The 16,111-nt window shown below is 35.3% G+C and overlaps 1 protein-coding gene across 2 annotated transcripts in view; it reads left to right on the plus strand.

Annotated features, from left to right (window-relative positions):
* The first annotated feature begins 714 nt into the window (after window positions 1–714).
* The window catches only part of LOC128205382 (ATP-dependent 6-phosphofructokinase, platelet type-like), a 38,934-nt gene continuing 23,537 nt past the window's right edge, over window positions 715–16,111 (plus strand). The window contains exons 1-7 of one of the 2 annotated variants that reach the window (XM_052906965.1): window positions 715–953; window positions 3,298–3,371; window positions 3,810–3,887; window positions 4,485–4,674; window positions 5,124–5,289; window positions 5,804–5,848; window positions 7,321–7,429. In XM_052906965.1, the coding sequence (XP_052762925.1) occupies window positions 824–953; window positions 3,298–3,371; window positions 3,810–3,887; window positions 4,485–4,674; window positions 5,124–5,289; window positions 5,804–5,848; window positions 7,321–7,429 (792 nt within the window). In that variant the 5' untranslated portion in view covers window positions 715–823. Of the gene's footprint in view, window positions 954–3,297; window positions 3,372–3,809; window positions 3,888–4,484; window positions 4,675–5,123; window positions 5,290–5,803; window positions 5,849–7,320; window positions 7,430–11,184; window positions 11,294–16,111 lie in introns of both variants that reach the window. The other variant, XM_052906964.1, reaches the window with a different exon arrangement.

Consider the following 16,111-nt stretch of genomic DNA (forward strand, 5'->3'; position numbering starts at 1 on the left):
AAGCTTTTTATTCGGTGTCCGATTCCATTTGGCTGCTGTTTTATAAGCAATACTAAGTAAGCTTATATGTGTCCAGTGTTGAGAGGTTTTCTTAATCTGTCTCAGGTTTGGGTATTAAAGTGAGTATACCTTGTTTTCGTAATGGTGTTAAATGTCCATTTTAAAAAGAGTCGTTAGTCGAGAGTTTTTTTAAAACGGTTTTGATGTAGTTTCGAAATATTAGATGAAATTATGTCGTAAGGCCACTTGAACTGGTATATTTCAAAGCGATAAAATTTCACTTTTCGAGTGGGATTCACTCACCCCGCACCCATTCGGCGAGCACGCTACAATTTACAATTTGTTACACAAAATAAAAAAGTCTCTCTTATTTCATTGATCGTAGCGTTGGTGCTTTGCCTTGGACTAAACAATGGCTATGACTATAAATATTAATTAAAAAAAACAGTACTTGTTGGTGTTAAAAGTGACATTATTATTATGAAATTAACACTTAAATGGAGATTATAGGATATACGTTAACCTCGAAGAAATTTTATTAAATATTCGTACACAAACGGTAGAAAAATATTGTCCTAGTAAAGATGTCAATTTGTTTTGACAAAGGCACCGAAGAAACCGCGGTATAGTTTCTTTCATATATATTTTCTTTGAGCTCAAACATTTGTTCTCAGCTTTATATGGCACCGTAATTAAAAGCCGGTAGCAAGTCAATGTCAAGGACGCTTCACTCGGGAAGGTCGATAGGCTGCAGAAACCACAAAATCAGCATCTTCCAATGAAATTATTGGTTTAAGTCGTATAATCTTACATATTTGGCGATATGGATTCGTCTCCAACGAGCAGAAAATACAGCATGGCGGGCGTCTTGGGGAAGGAAGGAGAGCAAATACAGGCCGGGAGTTTCGCCGGGAAAGCCGTCGGTGTCTTCACTAGCGGCGGAGACTCTCAGGGTTACTCATTTAAAGATATAAAATAAATTGAAAAAAAACATAACGTGCATTAAAGATGTAAGGCAATTTCAGTCAAAAATCGTTTCTAAAATCTTTAAATGTCATTTGCGGATATGAATGATACGTGACTGTTAATACTCGGTATGACACAGAATCAAAATCCATACACATGATACATGTACATCCCAATCCCATGTTTCTGATACAATATCAGTGGACCACCAGCCATGTGGTACTTGGCCATATTTATGTTTTGTCTTTTTTTTGTAATCTGGATTATATGGTTGGCTTATCAGGGTTTTTTCCTTGGTCAGACAATCCTATTGTCTGGGGTGTATATCGGGTATAAAACACACCTACATTGTATTTGCAGAGCCATTTGCACAGCCAATATGTAACAAAGAGTAAACGCAGCCAATATAGACATATAGGAAAAAGGTGTTAATGGCCCTATTTTGTTGCCCTATGTTTAGCCTACATACCGACTGTTGATACCATGTCAAACACAATATATATCAAGGTCCATAAAGTCTTTGATTTTGTATCTTGGATAGCAAAGAGTCACAACATTTTCAGTATCAAAGTGCTCATGTAAATACTTAACTTGACTGTGTCCGAATACTAGAGCCATGATTATTCCAAGCACAAAATATGTATGAATTCAAAATACAAGTGAACTATGTACAGTACACTCAACGAATTAGACACACTTTTTGTTTCCCTCCGCAGATGTTCGTATGACAGAATTAGATATATAATTAGATATATCCGTTTTGAAAATTTGCTAACAAATAACAATCAGTGATTGTTTTCACTTATTTGTGAAACAGCCCATGCCTTTTTTTTGTGAAATTTTAGGGCGTTAAAGTTCAAAATTGTGAAAAATTAACAAAACATTAAAATCTTAATTCTGAAATACAATTGTGTTATACTCGTACATACAGCCTGATTTAGTGTCTGTATAGACATTAAAATGAAAATAGACAACAATGAAACTTAGATAATTGCATATTTATTAATTGCAAAGAGTTACAGATAAATGTCATCTGTTTAAAGGCGGCAAATATTGTTGGTGTCATATGGTGTTTTATAAAAAATTTCTGACAATACTTGACATTTTGGCGATAAATCTCAAATTGTTTACAAATTTTGATGTTTCATTTTGCTCCGCGTGACCGAGCACTATACGGCCAGCGCTTTACTTAGGAGCGTGCGTCTACTTGATCGGGTATCGATAAAAGCTGTCATACGGTATTTTATATGTATGCGAATTCGCAATCGCTGATCGGTAAATATTTCCACTAAAATCTTCAAAGTTTTACACAACTTTTACGAGTTTTTATGCCGGTTAATAGAAAAACAATTTGTTCACAAGTTGCTCTTGGGAATTGTGAATTTTTCTCCATATTTTTGTGAATTTAGCGTTTTTTGGCAATTGTGAAAAGGCCGATATTCGGCGTCAAATTGTTAGTAAAACAATCACTGACAATATATAATTTGAAATTAGATATATATGTTTGAAACTAAGTTTGAGAGCAGAGTGACTTGAACATAACTGATTGATACATTGCAGCTGAGTCCATTCTTGATTTATTGAGTGATAAAATTAATTAAATTACAATAGAACTTGTCAAAATATAATTTTCAAAACAATTACTATTCTCATTGACACACTTTATTTCAAGACATTAAACATCTTTCAAGTTACCGATATGAAGAACAAACAATAAATAAATACAATTTTAATGTGGAATTATTATTCAAATGATGTATTTGTGTGAAACCCATACGCTCTTGCAAACTGTTACAAGTTAAAAGAAAATAAACTAATGTTATTGTTTTAAGAAACAATTTATCTTATATTTCTAAAAAAAAGCTTACCTACATGTATATATACATGGCATTATACATGAATTTCTGAGTATGGTCTTTACTACCAATATCTTCATAATATTTGATGTAAAGAAAATTACTACAAACTTACTTTTTTTAAGCAGTACCTATGTATTGTTACAAAGTTGCTTTTTCCCTATATATCTAAATTTGCTGCGCCGCTGCATTTTATACTCTAAAAACGTAGCTTGCACAATGCAGACTGCACAAATCCCTGACTCAATATGGGATGGTCTTATACATATGCTATTTAATTGGGACAAATAGCATGTTTCCTAAGACATTGAGATTCAATACATTATCATTTATTTCAATAGGTGAATAAATACACAACTGATATTTATGCTTTCATTTATTTCATAATTAACTTACATGTAACAAATAAACATGCATATTTTTTTTTAATTATTTGCCTTGTTTAAATGGAATCATTTGAATGATAACCTTTCAGGAATGAACTCGGCTGTCAGAGCTGTTGTCAGGATGGGATATTACCTTGGGTGCAAGACATACTATATCAAAGAGGTAATATAATATGGTATTACTTCACAAGTTTTCAAATTAGTTTTTGTCTTAAAGTGCATTGTACTGGTTAAGAGGCAGATTCCTATAATGATAATATTTTCTATCTTGTTCCCTATAAACTCCAGCTTTTGATTGCCTAGTAACCATAGAATTGATTTGCAGTACCTTCTTCATGTATATCTAAAGAAAGTAAGTGAAAAAATTGCTTCTCAACAAGTACACCATAATGCAATTTTGTAAAGTGTATTCTGCATACTGGTGTCATTCATTAATGTATACATTGAAATATAAGCATGTATGTGTATTTTTTATTCAATGAAAGAGATAGTGATTAGCATTTGTCCTAAGTTTAATAACCAAAGATGCTCATGATTACTAAAACCTGACAAATGTTTTTTAGGGATCATTGGAGATATATATTTGTCCACAATTTTTCAGGGTTACCAAGGTATGGTGGACGGAGGTGATAATATCATTGAAGCAACTTGGGGCAGCTCCTCTGGCATTATGCAGCTGGTGAGGTTTTTTTTTTCATAACTCAAACTATTTATAAATCCACATTTAAACACTGTTAATCTGAATACCTTTTATCTGAATTTATCTTTGTTTTGAATTTATTTTTTGGTCCTGATTTATTTCTTCTTTGTTTAATTAAAATAATCGTCCCAGTTTGGTATTTCACACCTATTTATTAATCATTGTTTCGAACTCGGTCATCTCATAGTTTTACACCATACTGTGATAGCTCAGGGACACAGACTGAGGTGATAATGAGGCAAAATAAGTGCTTGTTAAAGAAATGACTTTTATCACACTTGTGTTACAAACATCCATGTCAGATAATTAGCGATTTGTTTTGGGTGGTATAGTTTGTATATAATAGCAAGTTTACACAGTCTTAATATTATTAAAAATATCTATCTCAATGAATTTGATTGTCATTCAGCCTGCTGCTCATATCTAGATCGGTAGTGATAGGGGAAGGTGTTAAGAGAAACATGTCTTATTACTGTGCAATTTTGTATGTGCTGTTTCAGTTCATTTTTAACACATTTAAGCTATATTTCACCTATAATCTTCACTTCAATACATGAACAACTTGTAATTCTGCAGGGTGGTACAGTGATTGGCAGCGCACGCTGTGCTGCGTTCCGTACCCGGGAGGGTCGTCTGATGGCCGCCCAGAACCTGATAGATAGGGAAATAACAAACCTTGTGGTGATCGGTGGGGATGGATCGCTGACTGGGGCAAACCTGTTCAGGCAGGAGTGGCCGGACCTTCTGGGGGAGCTGAGAAACCAGAGTAGGAATTTCAACTTGTTTATTTATTGAAGAAAAAGAATGATAGCTTTGTAGTCATTGTCAATTGCATTTGGGGTATTCTTCACTTTAAAGTTGTTCATAACTCAAAAGTTGTTCAAGATATTTTGGATATTCTATTGAGATCTAGAACACATATAGTCAGACACAATGCAGGAAGGCCATTTTTCTAATTTTAATAATCATATTGATTCCTGTATTCTTATTTAATCATTTACTGCAAACATTTTGAGGTATATTTGCAGGATTTTAAATTTAACAAAACAGAGATGGTTTCACAGATTTTCAGTGTGTACATGTATCTCTAATGCCCACAATGTGTAGAGATAAATAATCCATGGTGAAGTGGTTCAAATCGAATTAATTTTCATCTAAATGGTAACAGTCAAAAACTGTGTATGTTTCACTTTCATGAATATTTTGTTCATTCAGAGCGTATAACCCAGACCCAACAAGAGACTTGCCAGCACTTGAACATCGTGGGAATGGTCGGGTCCATCGACAATGACTTCTGTGGTACGGACATGACCATTGGTACGGACACCGCTCTCCACAGGATCATGGAATCTGTGGATACCATTTCAACCACGGCCTCAAGGTATATTGCTTGTGTCAATCATAAGGTCGGGAGGGTTCTTGTAGTATTGGTGTTTACCCTCCACTAAAGAGGCTGATGTGTCTATCCCCACCAGTGGAACTTTTCATGGCCTTTGAAAATGGACGCCAGGTCTAATTTTTACTCGGGAACAAACTCAAGCATGATAATTTAAGCTATCTGCTTTCATCACATCAGTATAAATACATTTAGGGCTATGGCTCCTTTGACCTGCCACTGAATCCAACATAATAACTAATTGTCAAATCTGCACCAAACTTGGTAACTATACCTAATTGCCTAATATATTGGACAGGTTCAATAACCATCCATTATTCTAGTAAATTATGTGTTCTTCACTTCAATTTTTAAATTACCTTGTCACCTGTCTTTGGCATTTCCTATCCCATTATTTTCTTTACCAATTAGTAATAGTATTTTTGACATCCCATCGGATTCTGTAAAATTGTAGACCTGTGATTTCTTGAGTTTGATGCATGTATTTCACTATTTTCAGTCACCAGAGGGCCTTTGTCCTAGAAGTTATGGGCAGACATTGTGGGTAAGTTTTTTCACATTATGGTCATTCTTAAAGCTGCACACTCACAGATTTACTGTTTTTACAACTTTTTTATTTTTTGTCTTGGAAAGAGCAAATTTTTACGTAAATATCTGCAAACCAATGATTAAAGATTGCTGACAAAAGATCAGATCGCAGATTTTCATACCGTATTTCCCTTCAAAAATTTATGTTTTATGGCAGTTAAGAAAAATGCTTAAAACATCAATTTTTGAACTTAAATATAAAAATCTGCGATTTAATTTTTTGTCAGCAGTCTTGTATAACTGGTGTCCATACATTTTCGCAAAAAATGGCTCGTTTCAAGACAAAAAATAAAAAAATTGTCAAAACATTCAATCTGTGAGAATGCAGCTTTGAGCCATGTTGTTGTTTTCAGCGGGTTGGTAGATTAGGAACTTTTAATGACAGGGAGATGAATTGACGTGGACAAGAGAAAACATACTAATAAATATCTTAAAGGGACCAGACACCAGTGGATAGAATTGCAAGAAAAAAAGATAATTGTCAAAAACTTCCATTAAATTGCTATTGTTGTGTATAATGCATTGAATGTTATGATGTATCACATTGCTTACGACACATGTTTCTTTCACAGTTTTTGTGTATTTTTCCAATTTGAAATTTACTGGGTTTGTTTACAATGTAAATACCAGAAAAAAAAAACACACACAAAAAACGTAGGTATTTGAATTTGTACTAATCAATTTTTTGGCCTATTTTGATTAAATGCTGTATGTGCTGATTTTGGGACCATCTGGTGTCTAGTTCCTTTAATGTCTTAAAAAGATGCATTTGGGAGAACACAAACCAACAATATCTAAAGAAAATGTAACTAGATAATGGTCCTGTTGTATGGTCAACATGATATCGTCTGGCCAACATAATATATTCTTTTGTCTTTAAAACATTTTTTTTTAATGCTGACATGTTAAAGTATGAAAATGAAGAATGGTTGTGGTAGGCATAAAGGTACATTTTGTAACTATATCACCTGGAAATATAAAGGTTAACCAGTACAGCAAATTAGAAAGGTAGTGATATTCTTAAACCATTATATAATGCAACCACGAAATTGACATGATGACACTGACAAGTTAATATTCAAGATTGACAAAAAATGAAATTGTGCATATAAGTCATTATGTTAGACAAAAACAAAAATTGATAACAAACATTCAAGAAATAAGAAGTTCACAAGAACTTTACATTTACTTTCCTTGATAAGCATTAAGGTCTCAGATTGTCCAGCCTGTGTAAAGGCTCTGGCCTATAGAAATTTTAGATATTGGCCAGATGAGACTGTTCTTGTTTTGTCACTGTACTGGTTTTCAGGCTTTTGAATTGGCATCATTTCAATTTTTAACGGGCAATATCAACTTGATTTTAACATCTAGTCAATAACGAAATGGCAGTTTCAGTGTTATGTCATTTCTAATGGGGCAATGTTGTAGGTACCTAGCGTTGGTGGGGGCCCTCAGTTGCGAGGCCGACTGGGTTTTCCTGCCAGAGTGGCCCCCAGAGGACAACTGGGAAGACGTGCTGTGTCATAAAATATCACGTGTATGTTAACCATACCCATCATTTTAAATGTGGGTTTTGGGCGTTTAAGGAAAAGAAATTGTCCATAATCCAGTTTTGACATCATCACTGGCTGTGGCATCATTGTCTGCAGCGAATCACTTTAGTTTTAAATAAAAAATGTTTGAATGACTTGTTGTTCAGTCCTTAACTTGGTGTGTACAATGGCCATGGTCCATATATAACCTTAATGACCAAAGGTCAAGGTCATTGTGACCTTTACTAGAAAAAAGATTGGTGGTACATCTGATACGGTACATAATCATAGTCTTACTTTAATGTACATGTTTTTTTTGTAAACCAAGAAGAAAATACTTACATTTATGAGCAATTTCTTTTCCTAATTCTTTGTTAATATACTGTATACAAGTAGGCGAGGAGTTCACCGACAGTAGTACAGACAGCAGTGGCATGCCATTTTCACATCATTTTGGAAGTTATATATCAAGTGCCTGCTTATAATCAGTCAAGTTCTTAAAATGTTTCTGTAGCTACATTTACTTTCCACCAGGTAATAAAAATCAAAATATGACCACAGTTTACAAAATCACATTTTTACTTGTGCTTGCAACGTTAAGTGCGCTTGCAACGTTAAGTGCACTGTGAAGGGGCACAATAATACCTTCAGATGTGGACTTAATGTTTTATTATGTTTTATTAAAGAAAGAAAATTCTTACAATACACAATTTTTAACATATTCGGATATTACTCCCCCTGCTATTAGGGGATGTATATAGTCTATATGACATGTATAATAATGTATATTTGTTTGCTGTGCCTAGGAAAAGTATTTAAATGGCAAATGAATGATTCAAAACTATTAAATCAGGTTTAATCATACTTTTACTCAGATGAAATTCAGAAAAACGATGATATGGCCTAAAAAAAAATTGTTTGGTTAGGGTTACATCCTTTTAAAAAATAGGTCGGGTAGGTAGGCTTTTTTTAATTTTTTTTTTTTTATTAGGCTTTATTTAAGAATGTCATTTTCATCATTGGATAATGGTGTTAAAGTTATCTTCTGTATAAGAATTTAAGGTTTTCTACTACAAAGTGAAAAGCAATTTAAAGAATATATTTTTTTTTTTTTTTTAGTTTTTAAATTTTTATTTCAAACTGACTATAAAATCGGTAGGGACGGCGCCTTTTCCGTAGGTAGGGTCGGGTAACCCGAACCTAATGTATTTTTTTTTAGGCCTATTCTTGATTGTGTTGTAAATTTTATAAAGTGTCTGATATCTATTGCTTTCAAACTATAATTTGACCTCTCTTTTTGTTTTGGAACCAATGAAAACAAAGCGAAATTATGTTACTCCACATCCATAAGTTTACTATAAAGAAAAGCTTATGCAGATATCTTTAAAGTAAGGATTCTCAAAAAAGTGTCGAAGAACAACTCGCCTACAGGTATATAATTATGATAACCAATAATGACCAATGTATGTATACATGTATACATATCAGCTAACCAGACTTTCTAGGGGCTTTAGTAATTCTCTGACAGCAAGGAGTTTTTATTCCCATTTGCTAGTTTAGAAATGCCATTTTTATTTGCAGAAAAGGAGGGTTATATAAGCTGAAAAATGATCAGATTTGTAGAAATACCATTTATGACATAATAGTTAGACTGTATTTGCAGATATTTTTCTGTAAGTTAGGATTTAAAAGATGGCTTCTTAAACATTTGATAGTTGATGGGAATAGTTTGGTTGGTAATTGCAATTAGTTACACTATTTCCTTCTAGAATTGCATTTACCATTTAGACAATCAGACTCAATGCTATATTTTGTTATGAACTGTTTTGTGAGGACACTGGCATTACATTGCAAATACACTATCGTTAATTATGTGAAGCAGTTCTACATCCTACAGGTGTACACATGTTTTGTAGCAGTACATGCTGCACTGTTAATTACAAGTTTCAAGAGTTGCCAAATATTATGATGAGAGTATTCTGAGAAACATTCAATGCATTTCTTGCCATTACATAAACGTTTGAATATAGGTCAACAACAACAATGTATATAATGTTTATGTTTTAAGTATAGCAAATATGAAACTACATATATATATGTGCAATGTAAGGACATGGTAGCGTGTATGTCATGTGTATGTACAGATGTTCACAGATCTCATAATACATTGCATGGTAGCGGGTATGTCATGTGTATGTACAGATGTTCACAGATCTCATAATACATTGCATGGTAGCGTGTATGTCATGTGTATGTACAGATGTTCACAGATCTCATAATACATTGCATGGTAGCGGGTATGTCATGTGTCTGTACAGATGTTCACAGATCTCATAATATGTTACATGGTAGCTGGTATGTCATGTGTATGTACAGGTGTTCACAGATCTAATAATACGTTACATGGTAGCTGGTATGTCATGTGTATGTACAGGTGTTCACAGATCTAATAATACGTTACATGGTAGCTGGTATGTCATGTGTATGTACAGGTGTTCACAGATCTAATAATTCGTTACATGGTAGCTGGTATGTCATGTGTATGTACAGGTGTTCACAGATCTAATAATTAGTTACATGGTAGCGGGTATGTCATGTGTATGTACAGGTGTTCACAGATCTAATAATTAGTTACATGGTAGCGGGTATGTCATGTGTATGTACAGGTGTTCACAGATCTAATAATTAGTTACATGGTAGCGGGTATGTCATGTGTATGTACAGGTGTTCACAGATCTAATAATTAGTTACATGGTAGCGGGTATGTCATGTGTATGTACAGGTGTTCACAGATCTAATAATTAGTTACATGGTAGCGGTTATGTCATGTGTATATACAGGTGTTCACAGATATCATAATACATTGCATGGTAGCAGGTATGTCATGTGTCTGTACATGTGTTCACATATAATACAAAATATGTTACATGGTAGGAGGTATGTCATGTGTCTGTACAGGTGTTCACAGATCTCATAATACTTTACATGGTAGCGGGTATGTCATGTGTCTGTACAGGTGTTCACAGATCTCATAATACTTTACATGGTAGCGGGTATGTCATGTGTTTGTACAGGTGTTCACAGATCTCATAATACGTTACATGGTAGCGGGTATGTTATGTGTTTGTACAGGTGTTCACAGATCTCATAATACTTTACATGGTAGCGGGTATGTTATGTGTCTGTACAGGTGTTCACAGATCTCATAATACTTTACATGGAAGCGGGTATGTCATGTGTTTGTACAGGTGTTCACAGATCTCATAATACTTTACATGGTAGCGGGTATGTCATGTGTTTGTACAGGTGTTCACAGATCTCATAATACGTTACATGGTAGCCGGTATGTTATGTGTATGTACAGGTGTTCACAGATCTCATAATACTTTACATGGTAGCGGGTATGTCATGTGTATGTACAGGTGTTATCAGATCTTGATCTCATTCAGCTTACTGATTCTTCTTTGACAGGTATTAAGCTCTGGCAGCTGCCCTCTTGTTTGAAGCTGATTAGGCATGCACTTGTTCAGGCCAAGGCAATATACTCCTGATAAAGCATAACAGGAAGCACATTTGCATGCTAGCTAAATAATAAACAGAGCATCAAACCAGTTCTAAATCATCATCCCGCTTATAAATGGCTTTCTCATGAATTTAGCATTGATGGCTTCCCTTGCCAACAAGCAGATGCAGTATTCAGCATTACGACAAGTGCTAAATTCATAACAACTTCATCTAACCTTTCAATCACATCCTGCAGGTATTTAGCGCTGGTTGCTTCCCTTGCCTGTGAAGCTGACTGGGTGTTTATCCCAGAATGGCCGCCAGAGGATGGATGGGAAGACACCTTGTGCCGCAAACTTTCTGCCGTATGTGTAACTTGTGTGCAAACCTTCTGTCATATGTGTATCTTGTGAGAATAGTTTCTGTCATATGTGTAACTTGTGGGTTAACTTTCTGCCATATGAGTAACTTGTGTTCAAACCTTGTTCCATATGAGTAACTTCGTGTTTTTCTGTCATATGGGTACCCTGTGTGAAAGCTTTCTGCCATATGGGTAACTTGTGTGCAAACTATCTGCCATATGGGTAACTTGTGGACAAGCTTTCTGCCATATAGGTAACTTGTGGGCAAACAATCTGCCATATGAGTAACTTGTGTGCAAACTTAATGCCATATGGGTAACTTATGGGCAAACTGTCTGCAATATGAGTAACTTGTGTGCAAACCCTCTGCCATATGGGTAACTTGTGGGCAAACTTTCTGTCATATGAGTAACTTATGGGCAAACCCTCTGCCATATGGGTAACTTATGTGAAAACTTTCTGCCATATGGGTAACTTGTGGGCAAACTTTCTGTCATATGAGTAACTTGTGTGCAAACCCTCTGCCATATGGGTAACTTGTGGGCAAACTTTCTGTCATATGAGTAACTTATGGGCAAACCCTCTGCCATATGGGTAACTTGTGGGCAAACTTTCTGTCATATGGGTAACTTATGTGAAAACTTTCTGTCATATGGGTAACTTGTGGGCAAACTTTCTGTCATATGAGTAACTTATGGGCAAACCCTCTGCCATATGGGTAACTTGTGGGCAAACTTTCTGTCATATGGGTAACTTGTGGGCAAACTTTCTGTCATATGGGTAACTTATGGGCAAACTTTCTGTCATATGGGTAACTTATGGGCAAACTTTCTGCCATATGGGCAACTTGTGGGCAAACTTTCTGTCATATGGGTAACTTGTGGGCAAACTGTCTGCCATATGGGTAACTTATGGGCAAACTTTCTGCCATATGGGCAACTTGTGGGCAAACTTTCTGCCATATGGGTAACTTGTATGAAAACTTTCTGCCATATGGGTAACTTGTGGGCAAACTTTCTGCCATATGGGTAACTTATGTGAAAACTTTCTGCCATATGGGTAGCTTATGGGCAAAATCAGCCATATGAGTGCAAACTCTCTGCCAATATGGGTAACTTGTGGGCAAAATCAGCCATATGAGTGCAAACTTTCTGCCATAAGGGTAACTTGTGGGAATACTTTCTTCCGTATGCAGGGGTCGACACTAACCATTTTTCCTAGGGATCCCGAAGGGACACCAACATTTGAAATCAGGTGTCCCTTCCTGAAATTAGGAGTCCCTTCCACTTTTTATTTTGTTTTATCATTGTTGAGCCTGTTTTAATATTTAATTCAACATAAAGTGACTTTTACTTTTCAATTTGTAATTCAAGTATACACCCTATTATACATGTTTTTAACAGCATGTAATGACAAGTTAGTAGCACTGAATGTCAGACATGTGAACCTCTGGCAATGGCAGTGAGGTGTATTTGGGTCTCTAAGTCGGTGGATTGGGTTCAAAAGCGGTAGAATGTCCCAGTCAAAAACAAAGATGAATACAATGTAAACAAAAACTTGATGTTGTTACTATTTTTAGACTTTCGGGAAATACGCATAAAATACATCATGGTCCAGGGTCTTGTCATATGTCGGTGCCTTTCATTGAGAAACAGTAGGAATGTTACATCTGGCTTGTGAAAACTCAAGTCAATATTTAGTAGAGCTGCTGAAAAAACAATCAGACTGCCCAACAGGTGTCATGCATACTTGAAGAGCAGACGACCAAAAATTGTGTATGTTAATTTTCGCGCCAAAAAGTCGTAAAATTTTATAAATTGATTCTAGATAATTAATTAAACTTTGCAAATTTTATTACTATTTTGTTTTTATCAAATCATTAAAATAAATGTCTTTAAAATTAACAAATAATACTGATAAGTTGAATGCCAATTAACAAAAAATGCTGAATGTAGGATGTCGGTCTTTTGTGCCGTAAATGTTACTGTAACTACTCGAAGGTCACATCATTAAGGCATCAAAGTCAGCAGTGTTGGCATCTTTTTTGGGTGGTTCTGACACATACGCATAACAATTCCACATAAGTAGTTTGCCGATAATAAATCTCTGTCACCCCTGACCTTGTTAATAATGTAAACAACTAAACGGAAGCGTTAACCTGCACGCGCCCTGTGACATGACCTGTTTATTTATAGATATATGACGCAACTACAGTATAGTAAAAAAGTCAGCTATACTTTTGCTTTGGTGTGTGCGATAATAATAATAATATCATTTTGTCATGCACTGTCAAGGAATTTAGGGGGACCTGAATATAGGTAATAAATTAATGAAATGCTACTTATTTATTGATATTTAGCGTTTATCGGTCAGAAATTTAAGTGTTCCGACGGAATACCGCACTTCGAAGTTTAGGTGTCCCTCCCGAAAAATTGGTGTCCTCGGGATCCCGGGACCCCGTTAGTGTCGAACACTGCGTATGAGTAATTTCTTGGCAAACTTTCTGCCATATGTGTAACTTGTGGGCAAACTTTCTCCCATATGCGTAACTTGTGGGGAAACTTTCTGCTGTAAATTGACCTGGTGTGCAAACTTTCTGCTGTATGTTGACCAGGTGTGCAAACTTTCTGCCATATGCTAACCTACTGTGTAAACTTTTTGCCATATGTTAACCATGTGTGTAATTTTTCTGCCGTATGTTGACCTTCTTGGGTGTGAATGTTCTGCCGAATGTTTACTTTGTGTGTAATCTTTCTGCTGTATCTTTACCTTGTGTTCAAAATTTCTGCCACATGTTTACCTTGTGTGCAAACTTTCTGCCTCATGTTTACCTTGTGTGCAAACTTTCTGCTGTGTGCTGACCTTGTGTGCAAACTTTCTACTGTATGTCTTCTTTGTGTGCAAACATGCCGCTGTATGTTGACCTTGTGTGCTAACTTTCAACTGTATGTCTTCTTTGTGTGCAAACTTTCAAATGTATGTTGACCTTGTATGCATACTTTCTAGTTTCTACTGTATGTTGACCTTGTGTGCAAACTTTCTACTGTATGTCTTCTTTGTGTGCAAACTTCCTGCTGTATGTCTTCTTTGTGTGCACACTTTCTGCCATATCTTACCATTCTTGTGTGCAAACTTATTGTCAATATTAACCTTGCATGCACATTTTCTGTGCATGCTCATCAGCTTGTTGTCCTCTCGTTGCTGTGTGTTTAGGGAAGCTTTTTGCTAACAGTTTCTACATACATGTTAAATGAATAATTATCTAATTAATATTTGTCTTTATATACTTCTTTCCATATACTTGGTATTTATTGAACATACAGCTAGTATATATATATATGCTTTGATAATCTGCATGCTAATCGCATGGTTAATTCATGTAACAATTATAAATTCAGTGTCTTTTTGAATGGATTATTATAATTATTAGTCAAACACACTAGATTATAAGCATTCTTTAATGAATTAGTATTTCTTCATACATGTTTATAAAAAAACAAACATTTAGAAGACAATGCCTGACATTGATACTTGATATAAATAAATAATTTCTTAAGAATTTTAAATGTTTTTATTTATTTAATGCTTTTTGGCAATCTATTGAAAAATAATGATGGAATATATCAATTTTGATAAACTCATAATTATGCCCCCCTTCGAAGAAGAAGGCTATATTGCTGTGTGAATGTCAGTCCGTCGGGTGGTAGGTTGGTCCGTCCGTCTGTCAGTAGATCAAAGCTAGTCTGAGTGATAACTCGACAATTTTGAACCTATGGTCATCACACTTGACATGGAGGTTGGGCCTGATCGGTAGATGAGCCCTCTTAATTTTAGGGGTCATCAGGTCAAAGGTCAAGGTTACAGTGACTTTTAACGGGAGAAGGTTGTCAAAGCTTGTTTGAGTGAAAACTCAACAATGCCTGGACCTATGGTCATCAAATTTGACACAGAGGCTGGGTCTGACCAGTAGATAACCCTTTTTGTGATAAGGGGTTATCAGGTCAAAGGTCAAGGTCACAGTGACCTTTAACACAAAAAGGTTGACAGATCCTCTCTGAGTGATAACTCAACAATGTTTGTACCTATGGTCATCAAACTTCACATGGAGGCTGGGCCTGACCAGTAGATGGCCCTTAATGTTTTAGGGATCATCTTGTCAAAGGTAAAGGTCAAAGTTACCATGAATGTGAAAAGGTTGTCGGTGTCATAACTTGACAATGCCTTAGATGAACCCTATTGATTTTAGGGGTCATATCATCAGAAGTCAAGGTCACAGTGACCATGAATGCAAAATACTTGTCTGATTGATAACTTGTCAATGGCCCTCAAACTTGACTTTTAGGTTGGGTGTGGTTAGTAGATGGCCCCTATTGATTTTGAGGTCATATAGTGAAAGGCCAAGTTCACAACTGATACAGGTCATTAAAATTTATGTCATATTACCTTATTTCCTGCTGCTACCAGGATGCGTGTTTCTCTGCAAATATCAGTTGATGATTCAAAACTACTATCTTCACACTTTGAATGGTCATCTTAAAACTGCCTCAAAGGCATCCAGTGTCACTGACAAATCAATTGTCATTTCAGTCCATGCATATTTTATTCAATTCTCCAAATATTCCTGACAACATGGCACTCAGAGGGGGCGTAATGTTTGACAAACTTTTCTTGTTTAAAACACTGTGTTTATCGAAAAATAATTTTACAATTTCACTTATTTAAGCCTGTTTCAATGTTATAAACAAATGTTATCGCAAACAGTGCTTTGAAGAAAATGCAATGACATCATTTCCAGTATAAGTCATTTTGTTTAAATTAAAC

The sequence above is a fragment of the Mya arenaria genome, chromosome 10 (assembly GCF_026914265.1).
Source record: "Mya arenaria isolate MELC-2E11 chromosome 10, ASM2691426v1".
Lineage (NCBI taxonomy): Eukaryota > Metazoa > Mollusca > Bivalvia > Myida > Myidae > Mya > Mya arenaria.